General features: G+C 40.8%; 1 protein-coding gene across 2 annotated transcripts in view; it reads left to right on the plus strand.

The window, feature by feature from the left end:
• Window positions 1-13494, plus strand: part of egfra (epidermal growth factor receptor a (erythroblastic leukemia viral (v-erb-b) oncogene homolog, avian)) — a 47073-nt gene that overhangs the window by 18815 nt on the left and 14764 nt on the right. The window contains exons 2-18 of one of the 2 annotated variants that reach the window (XM_034703793.1): window positions 4864-5018; window positions 5662-5848; window positions 5960-6091; window positions 6187-6255; window positions 6763-6881; window positions 7252-7393; window positions 7984-8100; window positions 8922-9048; window positions 9147-9220; window positions 9308-9395; window positions 9550-9749; window positions 9934-10066; window positions 10692-10782; window positions 11728-11885; window positions 12489-12527; window positions 12683-12827; window positions 12953-13075. In XM_034703793.1, the coding sequence (XP_034559684.1) occupies window positions 4864-5018; window positions 5662-5848; window positions 5960-6091; window positions 6187-6255; window positions 6763-6881; window positions 7252-7393; window positions 7984-8100; window positions 8922-9048; window positions 9147-9220; window positions 9308-9395; window positions 9550-9749; window positions 9934-10066; window positions 10692-10782; window positions 11728-11885; window positions 12489-12527; window positions 12683-12827; window positions 12953-13075 (2099 nt within the window). The remainder of the gene's footprint in view (window positions 1-4863; window positions 5019-5661; window positions 5849-5959; window positions 6092-6186; window positions 6256-6762; window positions 6882-7251; window positions 7394-7983; window positions 8101-8921; window positions 9049-9146; window positions 9221-9307; window positions 9396-9549; window positions 9750-9933; window positions 10067-10691; window positions 10783-11727; window positions 11886-12488; window positions 12528-12682; window positions 12828-12952; window positions 13076-13494) is intronic. The other variant, XM_034703794.1, reaches the window with a different exon arrangement.

The raw sequence follows: 13494 nt of genomic DNA on the forward strand, positions 1-13494 counted from the left end.
GACTGCTGTGTCCCACATCCACATCTCGGTTAGCTTAACCACAAACCTCTCCTAGCTCTTCTTTTTTTTTCTCCACACACTTCCTTTCCATCAGTTCTGTTTCTCCCATAGTACATTATGCTCATCCTCCTCCACTGGAATCGACAATCAGCTACCATCTGGTTCAGCATCACAGGGTAGCCGTGTGGAACTGACCCCATGCAAAGATCAACTTCCTGAGATGTCAAAGGGACTTGTGTTATTGCATTCACTGGGGATAGGGAGGGAAAGTGGGGAGGGGGGTATCCTCTCGTCCTTACTGGCCCCTTTTTTTCTCTTCTCTGAGGCCCCAAGATGTTTTCTCCAAGGGATTGATGCATCTCCCACGCAGAGGAAGATAGCGTTTCCCCTTTGCAGAGTGCAGGATATCATGAAATTCTGTCAACTACACTACAAAGTGTGTTTGGTTTGCAAAGATATGGTACACCAACAAAGAATGCACACATTTGTACTTGTGCTGCTGCTTTATGTGACATTTGATCCCTCATCTCCTCCTGAATCTGAGCCAGAGAAAATCAAGGAAGTGGCTTTTCTTCCCTGATAGCTTTGAGAGATTTATGCTTCCTTGAATTTTGAAGGTCTGGAAATATGAGTTAAAGCAACCCCAAGTGAGCCCCAAGTTTAAAGCGAGGTCTATAAAAGCAGAACATGTGTTTTTTTTCCTGCTCTTATCACCATGTCCCTACCATACATGTGCACAGACATAGGGGGGTAACAATAATTTACCTCTAAGTAGGGCAGTTAATCCTGGCATTGATTTGTTATCAGCAGAGAAACAGTGCTTATTGAGTTACATAACATACCCTCCCGTAATGCCGCTGACTTGGAGGGAGAAATAAACAAGTCATGTCAGTTAGCAAGGTTACTTCCCATTAATTATGTGTAAGTTTTCAGATAATTTGATTCCCAGACTCTGGACACAGCGTAATTGAATTGCAGGTAGTGAATTAGAGGAAGACGACGCAGCAGGATCATGCCTGTTGTCTGTAGAAAAACTTGATGATTTTAAGGTTTTGCGTGACTCGGCATGCCATAGGAAACCATTAGGTGAGTAAGGGATATTTTTGATGTGTCCAAGGAAAGTTAGGTTTGGATATTCAGGATTTCCTCTCATGGACAGAAAAATACAAAGTTTCCACCAAACATTTAAATGTGACCTCAAAATGTGATTTTCTTTCGACTTTCCTTTGGTTAGTTTTTGGATTAACATTGTTTTATTTGATCCTACCGTGTTTGGTTAATGTTCCTCTATTGTTTACTGTAAATGTTGTCTTCCATGACTTTGGTTTCCTACTCTGCTTTACCAGGTCCCTTTTTCTCTGACAAAGGAGTACTTCTGTTTCAAAGTTAAATGAAAAGTTCAAGTTTTACAGTTTAATGCCAACGAATAATGAAGGAGAGAGACAATAACAGAAGCAAAATTAGCATCTCTTTCATCACTGCCTTTTTAAAAAGTTGTATTTTGGGGCTTTTTCGTCTTTAATGGATAGGAAAGCTGAAGAGAGACAAGAGATGCGTGGAGCAGAGAGTGGGGAAAGACATGCTGCAAAGGGTCTCGGCTTGGAGTCGAACCCGCGGCCGCTGCGACTAGGACTAGCGTCTGTTTATGTGGCACGCGCTCATCCCACAAGGCCAACTGTGCTCCAATAATGCCTGCATTTGGGGAGTTTTCTGTGTTTTTTAGCAGATATATTGACACTCTTTCAGGAAACTAGATGAAAAGATTGCTGGAATTCTGCTGGAATACAACATAAAGCCTCTACAAGCAGCCAGTTAGCTCAGCAACTAAGCTAACTGCTTGCTAGCAGTATAGCTTCAACCTTGCTCCTGATACCTTTCTCTTAGTTTTGTTTTGTGAGAGTTGTTGGTATATTTCCTGTCATTCTGTGCTTTACATGCACATTAAAGCTTTCTTTTATGAATTAAGTGGTTAAATTTGAGTAATGTTGCCTCAATTTCTACATTTTGGAGAGAAATACAGGAAGCTAAAGCTCTGATTGTCCAGCGACTCTCCAACAGCAACATGCGTATTCTCAACTCTAGTGTGGTACTTTAGTGTGTATTGAGTAAGCCCCTGGATAATGAGCTAAAAATATTTTGTTGAAACAGATGTGGTCCACTTTTTTTCAGTTTTACAGATCGTATAGCCTCAAGAAACAAATATCCACCACACACCCTCGACTTCTAGCACTAGTCTCCAAGTAAACACCATGAGAGCAATATGCAACCGCACATTTCAACAAGCTTAGATGAGTAATGATCAGGTTTATCAAGTCTTTTGAAAAGCGCTGGCTTGGTGCTGATCAGTGTAGTGCAATCCAGGGAACTCTTTACAGTTATGCACACTCCAACAGACACACACCCACATACACCCACGTACACACAGACATGCACAGAGTCCTGAGTATATGTACCAGAACTGCCACTCCTTATTCCTAGTTACCTCCTGAACTTTATGTGACGACAATACAGCTGAAGGAAGTGAAGCAATCTGTAATTAGTCTTTGTCACAGTATCAGTTACGTCATTGAAGGCTCCACCCTTACATTTTGGCAGATGGCAGACAGAAAAGCTGTTTGGTGGCGTGTTTGATGAGTCAAAATTGAATCAGACACTATGGGATAAAAAGTTTCCCAGTCGTTTCCAGACTGTAAGGGTTTCTTAACACTACTGTTGTCTGTCTCTACCATCACAAAGGTAGTTTTCAGGTTGTGCAACCTTTTTTATTGTCACTGTATATGGGAGTCATTTGTATCAGATTCAGAATCAGAATCAGAAATACTTTATTTATCCCGGGGAGGGAAATTCGGGAGTAGGCAGTATTGTAAGAAGATGTAGGCACATGAGGCAATCTTTTGCTATGGTATAACCTGACCTTGCTTCTTCCCCCTATGTTGCAGCCTGATGAGGAAGTCAGTTTATGATCCTGGATATCAGGTCACCTACCACCTGCAACTCAGTTTTGAAATCACAACTGAAGTGTTTACTATCCCTCTGCTAGCTTGAGCAATCAACGTTTTTTTCTTTCGTGTGCACAACACCAGTGTTAGTTTCTGTTAGGGGGAAGTTTGTTGAACCTTTAGTCACCTGCTAAACGAAAACTTTACTGCTCATCATGAATATGAACCTAACAAAACATACAGACAGGAAGCAGGTTGTATATATGCACCTGCAAGCTATATACATACTGAATATGGTAGCCCACAGACTAATTAGCCATTATCAGTATCACCACAAGCAAACAGTACAAATCAGGTTCAGTAATTTTCACAGCTTCACAATAATGGCAGCATTTGTTTTGTTTTTTACAGTTAGGTCTCTCAGTCTGAGTTATAATTAAGCAGCTAATTACATCTCACATTGCTCCTAATTAAAGTGATCAGCTTGCTCTTGCTAGTATACCCTTTGTTGCAGCCTGGATGATAGGCTGCTGGACTGCAGGGTTTAAGTCGGGGAGATCCCTCAGGGACAAACTAATGAGGAGGAGGTGAATAGCGAGGTGGGAGACAGATGTTTGTGACTAATTCTCTCTGATATGGTGCCCTGGTGTGGTTGGTTTGTGCGAATTGAAGTCAACAACATGAGAAAAACACACAAAGGATGAAAAATATTGACTTCTTAAACCAGTTTGACAGAGCTAAAAGATGACAACATTTTTAGAAAATTTGGTAAATCAGACATGCCACAGTGAAATTACATTTGGTGCTGCGAGGTGTGTCCCAGAATTCTCAGCAGCGTATTATATTTTGGCTCTCTTCTAGTCAAGAGCAGACACGTTGTGGAATGTGACCCAAGAGACATTACAACAACGCCATCATTTCTGAAAAGGAGGAAGAATATGTTGTTTTTCTGACCCTGTTGCTCAAGCTAACCACAAATTAGAGACCTAAAAGAGAAAATCATTATATACTCATTATGTGTGCATGCAGAGCGTCTGCATGTGTGCGTGTATTAGTGATGTCAATGGTGTTAGACACAGCTGACTCTCTTCTGTGCCAGTCAGAACCTGTCTGACCAGCTCAGGGAAATGATAACACGCTTTCCTAAAACTCTTCCTTTGAAAACTACCACTTTAAAAAAGCCTCTTGTTTTTTCTGTGCTTATCAGTAATGCGGCTCTCCTTATCCAAACACTTAATTGCATAACGCCTTATCAGCCCATGACTGCAGTTTGGTGAATCTCCCCCGCAATAGCTGCTCTGTATCAAACTGAACTGCATGGATCAGCATTTGATTTAGGCCCTGAGATTTTATTTAGTCATGTCAGGAACCTGCCCTAAAAGCAAATACGCTTTAACAAGGCTAAAGTTATTGAATTGGCTATTAATCATGAGATTTAGAAAGATACATTTCCCCCCAAAGAAGCACACTCACAAATCTCATGGAATATATGACACACCAAATCTTTTTTTCTCTGAAATGACACAGCGGGCCTGGAGATGTCGGTTGCAGTGGTTGTTTAAACTAGCCTGCGATGCAGTGGAAAGATTCAGGCCTCTGCCAGTATAAATACAGCCAGCTCACTTTGACTCATGAGCCAGAAATCACTTCGTTGGTGAGATCTGATTCTGACTGTAGATGCAATCCAGATCGCTTATTTTTCACATGACAGCTGGCCAAGTTATGACTGCGCAGACCAAGATTCACAAACAGAGACACACGCACAGAAAGTTGTAAGTTGGAGCCAATGAGTTACATAAGCAGTGAATGTGTGATGATAGCACCGTGGGCCTTGGATAATCAATCGTGCAAATGCTCCAAAATGGTTTGCATCTTGTGCTGCAACTCAATCTTACAAATTATTCTGTTGTTTTTGTTTTTCTAGCAGTATGCCAAGGCATCACCAACCGCTTAAACCTACTGGGTTCAAAAGAAGACCACTATGTGAACATGGTGAAGACGTACAGCAACTGCACTGTGGTCCTGGAAAACCTAGAGATCACCTACATGGAGGAGCACCGTGACCTGTCCTTCCTCAGGGTAAAGACTTCATAAATGCACATGCAAATGACAGATGGGGAAAGTTTCCTACTATCAGTTTATTTAAAGAGTCTCTTCGGTGGTCTAAAGCCACTTTGTCAGACAATCTATCCTGGATCTTTACAGGCTCGTCATAGCCACTCTTATCGCTTCAGTGCAGATAATCAAAATCAGTGGAGAGTGAGTCCGTTGTGACGGATGATTCAATGTGTTTATGACGCTCTGGTTGAAGCTTTTGCTTGAACCCCAGCTGTAAAGACAAGGCTGTGAACACTGGGGCAGATGTGAAGAGGGACCACACACACACACACTCGCATGCAAGCTTGCAAACTTGAACGCAGAATAAAATACATCAGCAGATATTGTGCAGAAGTTTGGGGATCTAATTTCCACTTGTGGGGAGGGGAGGGCATTACCTCCACACTTTTTCCAAACCTATTTTTGTCTCTCTTGCTTCTACATTTTAAGTTTGATAGAATCTTACTTGATAAAGTCCAGCTGTTACATTCCTAATAGGAGAAAGCCTTCATGTAGGTTCAGTTTTCATTCTCTTTGATTCTAATTTTTGTTTGGAAAATTACTGACATTACAAATTAGCTAACCCAGTTAACAATAACAACAACAATCTCATATTTTTCCACAGTCTATTGAAGAAGTTGGCGGCTACGTCCTGATTGCCCTCAACACAGCGTCCAGGATTTCTCTGGAGAACCTTCGTATCATTCGAGGTCATTCTCTCTATGAGGGAGACTTTGCTCTTGCTGTGTTAGCCAATCATGAAAAAACGACAGGTCAGGGCACCAATGAGCTTATTCTCACCAGCCTCACAGGTAACTTCACATTCATATTATTTCAGTTTTTAGTGATGAGAAAGCTTCACAGAATTGTGCGTCTTTAAGTGAATTGTTATATCCCAAAAGCCTTTTTTCTCTCTTTTACAGAAATTCTTAAAGGAGGTGTAAAGTTTGGAACTGGTCGTCTATGTAATGTTGAAACAATACAGTGGTACGATATCATCAATGCTGACAACAAACCTGTCATGGAGCTCCCATTGGCAAGCAAAAACCCGCGCTGTGAGTAGATCACTGATTTGTGCTGTGTTCAAGAATGTCAACAGTTTGAAATGAACATTTGACCCTCTTTGTTTCTGATGGTCCTGTTCTTACAGGTAAAACATGTGACTCAAGCTGCTTCAACGGGTCATGCTGGGCATCTGGTCCTGAAAACTGTCAGACATGTGAGCTGTCTTTTTAAGATTTGTTATTATACAGTACACAGTATATATAATTTTGTATGACCAGGAAAACACTTTATTTTGCCATGTTTTTTTAAGGTATCTTTATTCAACCTTAAATTTTTTGTCTACATTCATATTCTTATGAAATATGAGGCTTCAATTGAGCCTGAGAAGATCAATCGAGCTGTCAATCTAGAACAAGAAACATTTACGTTCTGATAAATACCAGAAGGATTCACATTTTCTGTGGTGTCCACTGCAGTTGTCCACTATGCTGGCAGTATTCACAAATAAGCCCCCAAAGTGCTGTGTTTTGCATAACATGGTCTGTTATTGACATTTTCACTGTATACCATCAGCAGCAAGGTGAAAATAAGTTGCAAGTATGCTACATTGTTTGTAGCACAATTTTAAAATGTATTCAAAGTTTTAACACAGCCTCAAAATCAACGGAAACAAAACTTGCTGGAGGTCATCCCACTGACTTTGTACTGCTCTATATTCCAGTTACTAAGCTGAATTGTGCACAGCAGTGCTCTAGAAGATGCAAAGGACCTTCACCCAGTGACTGCTGTAATGAGCACTGTGCTGCAGGCTGCACGGGACCAAGGGCTACAGACTGTCTGGTGAGAGGAAGACACCTTCATATGGAGGACAAGAGTAATGGAGGAGAAGCTTAAATAAAAAAAACACTGAATGTTTTATACCTCTGCATTAAATCTGGATTTGAAGCCTGCCATAAAACAAAGCCCTCACTCAGCAGCATCTGCTTTTATGATCAGAACTTTTAGCTGTTATTGGTTTCAGTACCAATGAGACATATAACTGCAGATTAAATCTTTCATCTGGCACTGCCTCGAGTATCAGCGTCTGCTCTCCCTCTCTGTGCAGCTCTGAGGATTAAGCCAAGGCTGTGATAGAGGAATGCAGTGTTATCATTACTGTGGGGCTCTGTTATGGTCCCAGACTGCTGGATGACTGTTGTTTGTGCTGCAGGCCTGTCGGGATTTCCAGGATGATGGGGTGTGTAAGGACGCCTGCCCGGGCCTCATGCGCTACGACCCCAACCTGCACCAGCTGGTACCCAACCCACACGGGAAGTACAACTTTGGGGCCACCTGCGTCAAGAGCTGCCCACGTAAGAAGGACTATAAACAGAGAAACTTTCTGTATTTTACATCCAAACTGTCTCTAAACCTTCATGACACTGGTATATTAATCACTTTGTATAGAAGTCTGCTCTATAGCTCTTATCTTGACAGCCAAGATAAATAAAAGAAAACTAGGTTGCTTCAATGGCCCATATGAAACTGGCCATGTGTGATTACGAGCTTTTTCACATTGTGATAAGCTGAACGAGTGGCCTGGTTGTCCTTCAGAGCCGTTAGACATTCAGTGGTTACAGTTAGTCTCAGTTTAATTATAAACTGTATAAACACGGAAAGAAAATGATTGAGTTTCAGGGCGTGTTAATGCAACACTTCTCTCTCTCAGTTTAACTTACACAGCTCTGCCCCAGCTTTACTCAGGCTATATTGCTTTCAGTTTTATAACATACTTACTGCAAAGTCACACTGGTGGTATAACTCATACAATCTTAGAAGTTAGATTGATTTATGCTGTAATGTTGAGGCTCTTTTGTGCTCTGATTCTTTGTAATATTCAACCTTTAGTTGTTGAATTCTACGTGACTATGCAGTAACAGCTTGTATTTTGCAATCACTGCAGATAACTATGTTGTGACTGATCACGGAGCATGCGTGCGGACGTGCAGCGGTAACACATACGAGGTGGACGAGGGAGGAATCAGGAAGTGTGCAAAGTGTGATGGGCCGTGTCCAAAAGGTAGGGGGTTAAACCATCACTGTGCAACCTGGGGACATATTTCTGACTCATACATACTTTCCACAAGTATAGTGCTAAATTAGAATTCCAAGGTGCTAGAGTGCTTCCATTTTATTCTAATGAAACTCCAGCTTCACAGAATCTTAAAGGCCAATACTTTGCTGCTTGGTCAGACAGACCCAGGGTAGTTTTTTCCCACTGTTGCTAGTAGTCATGCTAAGCTTCAAGGAACATTCACACAAAAACTGCATGGATAAAATTAAAGACAAATTGCGTTATCAAGTTATCTTTTTCAAAATGTGCACATTTTAACACATTTTTTAAACTTGTTTGGCCTATTATTATATGCCCAAACTCTGTTTTTGTTCATTTGTTTAGCTAATGGTTATTCTATTTTTAGAATGTATGATAAGTCAGGTATAATGTTATGGTGGACCCTGGCAGGATGAGCAGACACAAAGCAGGGCGGTTTAGCTTCTTCCTGAAACCAATGGTTTCTTATCGAGAAATAACAGATTGCTTCTATGGAGTATTGACCAATCAGAGTCAAGCATTCAACACGGCTGTGTATTACACCACTATAAAGGAACACACTGCTGACAGGATACTTTTACTGAATATATTTTGCTGATGAAAGTTGATACTATTCATGTGTTGTTTCTTTTTTACCAACGTAATGACTCTGAAAACTGCAGAGTCATTTGCTGTATTACCTCCTTAGTTTGGGTAATGCTTAATACCAGAAATAAGAGGAAGTTCCAAAAGCTTAAGATAAGTGTTGGTACTTATATTCTGGACTAATATTTTTTTATGGTTTTTAGTGTGTAATGGACTTGGAACAGGGAACATGACTCACACCCTGTCCATTAACGCCACCAACATTGACTCCTTTAAAAACTGCACTAAAATCAATGGAAACATAGCCATCATTTTCACTTCAATTCATGGGTAAGTCAATGACACAAACATCATTACAGCCTCAACTCCGTAATATGTCTCTAATCTGTGCCAACTGCATTTAAAATGTGTGTCCTTGCTATCTGTAGGGACACGTACACCAAAACACCAAAGATGATTCCCTCCCAGCTTGATGTGTTTAAGACGGTGAAAGAAATTACTGGTAAGGCTGTGTTAGACTTGGGAGATGTATGACGCGCTGAATACACACTGAAATGTTTCACAATTAACTTCCCGTTTGTCGCTTCAGGATATTTGTGGATTCAAACGTGGCCGGAAAGCATGACCTCACTGAGTCCTTTTGAGAATCTGGAGATCATTCGGGGGCGAACTAAACGGTATGTTCCTTGGAAAGACCCCCTGTAGATTCACAACAGCTGGATCAGAGGAAATTAATTTGTTTTTCAAGCATTGAGTAATACACAAGGCTGAATAAAAACTTTCCTTTTGTTGGGCTTCCCTTCCTGTTCCACTGTTGTTCTTTTTCTGTAGTGGCAGTCGCAGCGTGGTGATGGTTCAACTTAACATCCAGAGCCTCGGCCTTCGCTCCCTCAAAGAAATCAGTGATGGAGATGTGGTCATCAATAAGAACGAGAACCTGTGTTACACTGATAAAAGCCACTGGAAGAGGCTCTTCAAATCATCCAGCCAAACTGCGACCATAGAGGAGAACTCTGATCCTGCTATGTGTGGTACATAGAAAATATTTTCCCAAACCAGACTCAGTCACTCTCTTATTGCTTCACTCTCTTATTGCTTTGTAGCTTCAGCTGACCCAGTGCGCAAGACAGATTTAATTAATGACCTCTAATTTCTTAAATTGGATAATTATGGAGGAAAGATTGTTTGTTGAGTTGTTTGTTTGTCTCTTTACAGCTGGAAGGAACGAAACGTGTGACAGGAAGTGTACGGCTGATGGCTGCTGGGGCCCCGGCCCGGACATGTGTTTTGCCTGCCGTGACTTCAGCCGTGAAGAGAGCTGTGTTGACTCCTGCAACATCTTGGAGGGGTGAGGAGGAGTTTGTGTTTTGATGCTTTTCAAGCTTTGAAACGCTCTGTTCTTTTTTTAAGACAAACAAACAAACTGAGTATCAGATCTTTGTGTTGTAAAGTTAACTCCTTCAAAGTCTGCTTTTATACCTTCAGTGTTAAATACATTTGGGGATTTACTATTAAAACAATTTTAAGACTAATTACAATCCTAGTTATTGTGACAGTAGAGCCGAGTGGAGACTAGTAAATTCATGAGATTTAAGACTGGTATATTTTAATGATGGTTTTGTTTTGTTTACCAGGAATTAATTTACAGACTTCCAGCCACTCGCACTCAGTATAGCTTCTGATTGCTTTAAAAAAAAAGCTGCCTTGTGAAGGTGTGCAAATTAAAATATCGATGCAAGTTAAAACAGAGCTTTGAAGTCCTTGTTAGTAGACAGAAGACAAAACATTCCAGCTGCACTTGCACATCAGTTTATCTTTGCAGAACTTTGTCAAACATTGAGTCCAGACTTGCTTACAATTTAACTCATGGCCTCAAAAGAGGGATGACGAATTTCACTTTACATGTAACTGTTTGAAATGCGGTACACTAGCAGTGAGAGACTGTCAGCTGTGATGTTGTTTTTTTTCTGCAGAGAGCCTCGGGAGGCGGTCATGAATAAAACCTGCATGGAGTGTCACCCCGAGTGTCAACGCATGAATGGGACTGCAACCTGTAGTGCGCCTGTATGTGAAACAACTAAAATATCAATACAAAGGATAACTAAGTGGACGTTATTTATGAATCAGAACCCCATTTCCACAATGAAATGAGATGTTGTGTTAAATGTAAATAGATACAGAATGACAGGATTTGCTAAACTGATTGCGAGATTTCCCACCAGGTGTTTTCTTTTAGCATTTCACAATTTTTCTAACTTTTTGTTGCCACTGTCACACTTTTTTTAAACATGTTTCTGCCATCAAATTCAAAACTGGCATATTATTCTCCAAAACAATTCTAATTTCTCCATTTCAACGTTTGATATTTTGTATTGGTGCTATTTTCAAATGTTTTGCCAATCATCACATCCTAATTCTATTTACATTTTACACAGCATTCCAACCTTTTCTTGGAAATGAGGTGATAAGATGTCAACAATAAATGTCTGGTTTTTGCAGCATTAGAATCCAAAAGAAACTAACAAATTATGCTGCATGAAGTCTATCGCAGAAGTGTTAGTGCTACCAATTTCTCCATCAGCAGCAGCTTTAACAAACAATAATTAAAGTGAAGCCACAAGACGTGTTTTGTTTGGACTAAAAGGTGTGGGTGTGTGAAGAAGTTGTTTACTTTTACAGGAACATAATCCCATCTTTGACTGAAAAGGAAAAGTTCAAGCCCCTTTAAAGAGATTGTGGGAAGAAAGTAGGGGAGTTATTGAAAATGAGGTAGAAAGGTTGAAATAAAGTATTGGATTGCAGCGTGAGATTGTCAGGTTGTGCTGACTTAAAGTAAACTTACCGCCATCTCTGTGTGATCTTTTATTGCTAAACATTTGCGTCTTTATGAGAAACATGGATGCAGCTTGCTTGAACAAATTATTACTATGAGACTGCAGTTTACATAATATTTACTACTCCTCTCAAGAGCTGTAAACATCAGGAGTCTTTTTTATTTTTTACCTCCAGGGCTCTGGAAACTGTACAAAGTGTGCCAACTTCCAGGATGGACTGTTCTGTGTGCTTCGCTGTCCACAAGGCGTGCCAGGGGAGGATGACACGCTGGTGTGGAAATACGCGGATGAGATGAAAGTGTGCCAGCTCTGCCACAACAACTGCACCCAAGGGTAAAAGCATTGTTCCGCCGAACTGAGAACTGGCACTACTTTTCTCTGTGCAAACATTTGTGTGGTAATGTTGATGCAGTAACTTAATCCAGGAGCCAGAAGGGTCAGTTGCGGTTCTGTTGGCTTGAGCTGGGGGGAAAAAGGTCAGCTTTCAAGATGAGGCAATGTTTGCCGAGATGAATGATGAAACCGGAACATTAAGGAGGGATTATGTGGACTAAGATTAAAGGAAAAATACCAGTGATGTCTCATTTTTGTGTCCCAAAGAACAGAGAAAATTTGGGTGATATTTAACATCAATTCTTCTCTTATTTTTTTAAATCATTCCATCATTTTGTAGATTTTGTGATCCTTTGCCTTTCATTTCCATTCTGTCTTGGATTAAGATTAAAAGGACTGCACTGCATTACAAAAATTAACTAAAAAGGTTAGCAGAAATGATGGAACACTCACTATTCATGTTTTCATGATTTTAAGGACAATAAGTGCAAAGTGTCCCCATGATTTTTCATTTTTTTCATGACATGAAATGACTTGTTGAATTAGCGTTGATAAAACACAGTGATCGATAAAGTAATACTCTTTGTATCGATTTGATTACAGGTGCATCGGGCCTGGTTCTGACGGCTGCAAAGGTAGAAGGTGAGTAAATACATTACCACAGATTTCTGACGCTGGAGTATATACTAACTTTCCTTAACTCAGCATCCTTATTTAATCTCTCCTTCTTTAATAAGTTAGTATATGTGCTCTGTTTCCTATCTGCACTTTTAAGTCAGCTCCCATCTGTCTTTCAGCACTTCCGGTCTCTCCATGATTGCTGCTGGTGTGGTTGGTGGACTGCTGGCTGTTCTCATCGCGGGCCTGTCTGTGTTCGTGTTGCTACGCAGACGACACATCAAGAGAAAGAGAACCATGCGCAGAGTTCTCCAAGAGAGAGAGGTAAGATGAGGGGACTGAGTCACCACTCTTGCAGGGACATTATGATGTTGGAAGTAGTTGTTTTTGAAACCCTAGCCGTGTAATTTATCTGACATTATGTAAGATATTCAACCTTTCTTTCCCAGTTGGTTGAACCTCTCACTCCGAGTGGAGAGGCACCGAACCAGGCTCTGCTGCGGATCCTGAAGGAGCCGGAGTTTAAGAAAATCAAAGTGCTTGGATCAGGAGCTTTTGGTACAGTATACAAGGTATTACCATGCTTCAGGTTTGTGTCTCAAAATACCTTGCTGTCAGAATTACCCCTCTCTGCCTAGCTGTATCGAAGCTGGAGTTCAGGAGTGCTTTATGTGCCAAGTTTATATAACCAACACCCTTCAGTGTTTCCCTCACCCACATCTGTTGTCAATTTTTCAATTAAGAGACACATTTTAAACTTGCCAGATCATGCATGACCGACTCCAATCTCACTTAAAGAGCAGTGTGTGTGTGTGTGTGTGTGTGTGTGTGTGTGTGTGTGTGTGTGTGTGTGTGTGTGTGTGTGTGTGTGTGTGTGTGTGTGTGTGTGTGTGTGTGTGTGTGTGTGTGTGTGTGTGTGTGTGTGTGTGTGTGTGTGTGTACTTGTTTTAATGTTCTTGTGGGTACACATGTTTACACTGTGACATACAGG

This window comes from Notolabrus celidotus, chromosome 15 (genome assembly GCF_009762535.1).
Source record: "Notolabrus celidotus isolate fNotCel1 chromosome 15, fNotCel1.pri, whole genome shotgun sequence".
Classification (NCBI taxonomy): domain Eukaryota; kingdom Metazoa; phylum Chordata; class Actinopteri; order Labriformes; family Labridae; genus Notolabrus; species Notolabrus celidotus.